The sequence below is a fragment of the Arachis duranensis genome, chromosome 5 (genome assembly GCF_000817695.3).
Source record: "Arachis duranensis cultivar V14167 chromosome 5, aradu.V14167.gnm2.J7QH, whole genome shotgun sequence".
Taxonomy (NCBI): domain Eukaryota; kingdom Viridiplantae; phylum Streptophyta; class Magnoliopsida; order Fabales; family Fabaceae; genus Arachis; species Arachis duranensis.
In genome coordinates, this window is record NC_029776.3 from 105093350 (window position 1) to 105096390 (window position 3041).

Below are 3041 nucleotides of genomic sequence, written 5' to 3' on the forward strand. Positions count from 1 at the left end.
AACAAACAATATAATCATGCAATTTTTATTACACATGAACGGAACAAAAAATATATGATTTGGTTTAAGATGAAATTAATAACATTGGCACAAAGGACATACTTATTGAAGCCAACATAGACATGTCCGAAGGTGCCTCTGCCTATTAGCTTCCCCTTTTTCCAACGTGAGCCAGGGCTAACTGGATTATCTGCTCTTCCAGGACTTCTAGGCAGAGATGGAGATGTTGCAGTAGAATTTGAATGAGAGAAAGGAGAGGAATTGGTAACTGATAAAGGAGGAAGGGGCAAACGATGACTCTGTTGTTTTCCATCATCAGCCCATCCAGACTGTGATTCAGTGGGTGTTCCCCCAGCCCTGGGATGAATAGGTGTGACGGCTCCACTCTGAACTCTTGAGCTTGGACCTGGACTAGTCATTCTAGGACTTGGTACGGGTGAATACTCAGGGCTACCCCTACTTGGTTGCCAAAATAACTGTCCTGACATGTCCCCTCCCATTGAATTATGGCCAGAATTATGACCAGAACCTGGACTGGAGCAGTGTCCCGATCCAAGGAAATTGACATCTGAATATGTCTTTCCAGCCCAAAAAGCAGAGTTCAACACCTGTTCGGTGGCAAATGCTCTCAATGGACTTCTAGATGGACTCGACCTGGAACTGTCGGGAGCACTACAGAAAGCACCATGAGGAGGAATCTGCAGATTTGGAACATGGTTGCTTAATGGCCTCCGTTTTGGTGAAGTAGAAGTCATATGATTACCAAGAATGTTTGCTGGTGTTTTGGTTTCTTTTGAATTTACTTGGCAAACAGTAGATTGATCCTTGAGCATCAGGCTTCAAAAACAGACCAGCATGTACAATGACTGTAAAAAGCTATTTCTAGTGACAATAATTAAAAATTAACATAGGCATGTATATGTAGCAAAGTATGAATACTAGAAGCACAATATAATGAATGCTTGTGGAGTATACCTGGAAGGACTGCCCGCAGCGGTTCTAGTCCCGGTCTCAGAATCAGTTGCTAGAGGACTACGATTTCGCGAGTCTGTTGGTTCATCACTATCAGCAGAGCTCTCACTAGAGACTGAAGCAGGCCCCAGATCTCCATCCAAATCTGCAAGGTTCAGCCTACGACGCATGCATGCAGGTTTTGGTAGGGGCAGAAACAATGATGGCTTGGACCCCTTTTCTGTTTTTGATTTTGATAATATGCTAATTTCAGAATCTGCCCGGCTAACATTTGATGGATGCAGGCTAGGAAGTGGTAGTGGCTGAGAAAGAGGCCTTTCAGCAAAACTTTGGCATCTTCCGACTTTTGAAGGTGAAGGAGATCTTGATCCAACAGGAGACTGACCCCCCTTTTCAGAGATGGAGTCATCACAATGTTTACGAGATCCTCCAGATCTAGAGCCTAGTTTACCTTCAGATGGGGATTTAAATTTTCGTTGTAATGAGTCGATAAAACTTTCCTTACCTGTTTTCTTCTTCGTTTCTTTTGATGACTTCCACCATGAAGGCATATTTCTACTTAGTATGTTGCAATGTTGCAAACAGGTTTCTTAAGCAAGTCTATTGTGTCACATCATTAGATGAAGTTAGGAATCTTATGCCCCTACCATAACCGTTTCCCAATAGAAGGTTCCAAAAGCTTAGTTTAGAGTGAATTAACAACTGCAAATAGATGCAAGGAAACCTGCAGCAAATAAGCATGCATTTCAAAATCCAATTACTAGAGGGGGAAAAAACATAAACTAAATAACATGTTCTTGATTATTCTATACATGCATAACTGGTCCTAGGTTATCAGAACCACACCAGTCCAGTGTTTACACACTGAGACTTGATCCATAACATCTAGCCTTGCTAATCCATATAAAGTGTAAACTAAATAAGTGTGTCAACCCCTACCATCTCAATCTCAGATGTAGATTCTGAAATTACCCCAAAACATGGAAGACCTATTAAGTCAGAAGCATTGACTACTTTGCATCAGTTAAAATTCTCCACATGCCAACTTAATAAGAAAATAAAAATTAAATAAAAAAGGTTCTATCACAAAAATGGAAGAAACTAAAGGCTACAAAAATTTTACTCAGATGTCAAAAGTAGAAACCAAACTCTCAATCAAACTAATCTTCACACATATTGCATGTACTTCAATACCCATATTCCCATTCCCCCCAACCAACAAACCAAACTAAAAACTAAAACTTTCAAATTCAGTCACTTGAACTACCCAAAGTTCTCTGAGAACCACACTGTTAAAAACATTAAAGCACAAACAGAACACAGATCCACCAATACACTTCATTGAGCAGAGACAAAAATAGTTAAATCATCTAACTTAGTTGATCATTCACCGAAATTAAAAACAAAAAGAGAGACCCAAAATGACATAAAGGTAGAAGCTTACTTCAAATTGCTCACCCCCACTGTATGATGTTCAGCTCAAATCTGAGTAAGCAGAAAAAAAAATTGAAAAAAAAAACCTGCGTTTGTGAAGCAGTTGAAGATAGAAGCCAGAAGAAGAAAACACACAAAACCCAAAATGGAGAAAGGGTTTTGTTGTGGAGAGTGAAGACTTCGGAAATTGGAAGACAGTGAAAGAGATCGCGTACGGAAAAGAGAGAGAGAAAGAAAGAGAGTGTTTTTTTTTCCTCTTCGCTAAGACATGGAGTCTCCGAGCGTTGATTCTTAATTAAAAAAAGAAAATTTTTGTGACAATGAAATGATTAATTAAGAGGAACAAATTATTGCATGGGGGATGCTTCCATAAAGACGCAGAAAACGTCTTTTTTTAAAGATATTTTTTAATAATTAAAATTTAAGACATATAATAATTTAAATTATGTTATTTTTATCAAAATTAGATCAGAGAAATTAATTTGATAAAAGAATAGTGAATTAAATTTTGAATATGTCTAAATTAATATTATTTTTATAAAAAATTACTACAATACCCCTATTATATAAAATGATTAAAATACTCTTATTATATATATTAATTTTGAAAATCCTAAATTCTAGCCCTTTTTTTC

General features: G+C 37.6%; 1 protein-coding gene across 1 annotated transcript in view; it reads right to left on the minus strand.

Annotated features, from left to right (window-relative positions):
* The window catches only part of LOC107491130 (mitogen-activated protein kinase kinase kinase YODA), a 5580-nt gene extending 2890 nt beyond the window's left edge, over positions 1-2690 (minus strand). Inside the window, exons 1-3 of the mRNA XM_052262088.1 lie at positions 2417-2690; positions 976-1696; positions 68-837 (exon numbers count right to left, since the gene is read on the minus strand). Coding sequence (XP_052118048.1) covers positions 68-837; positions 976-1523 — 1318 coding nt within the window. The 5' untranslated portion in view covers positions 1524-1696; positions 2417-2690. The remainder of the gene's footprint in view (positions 1-67; positions 838-975; positions 1697-2416) is intronic.
* Positions 2691-3041: the final 351 nt, after the last annotated feature.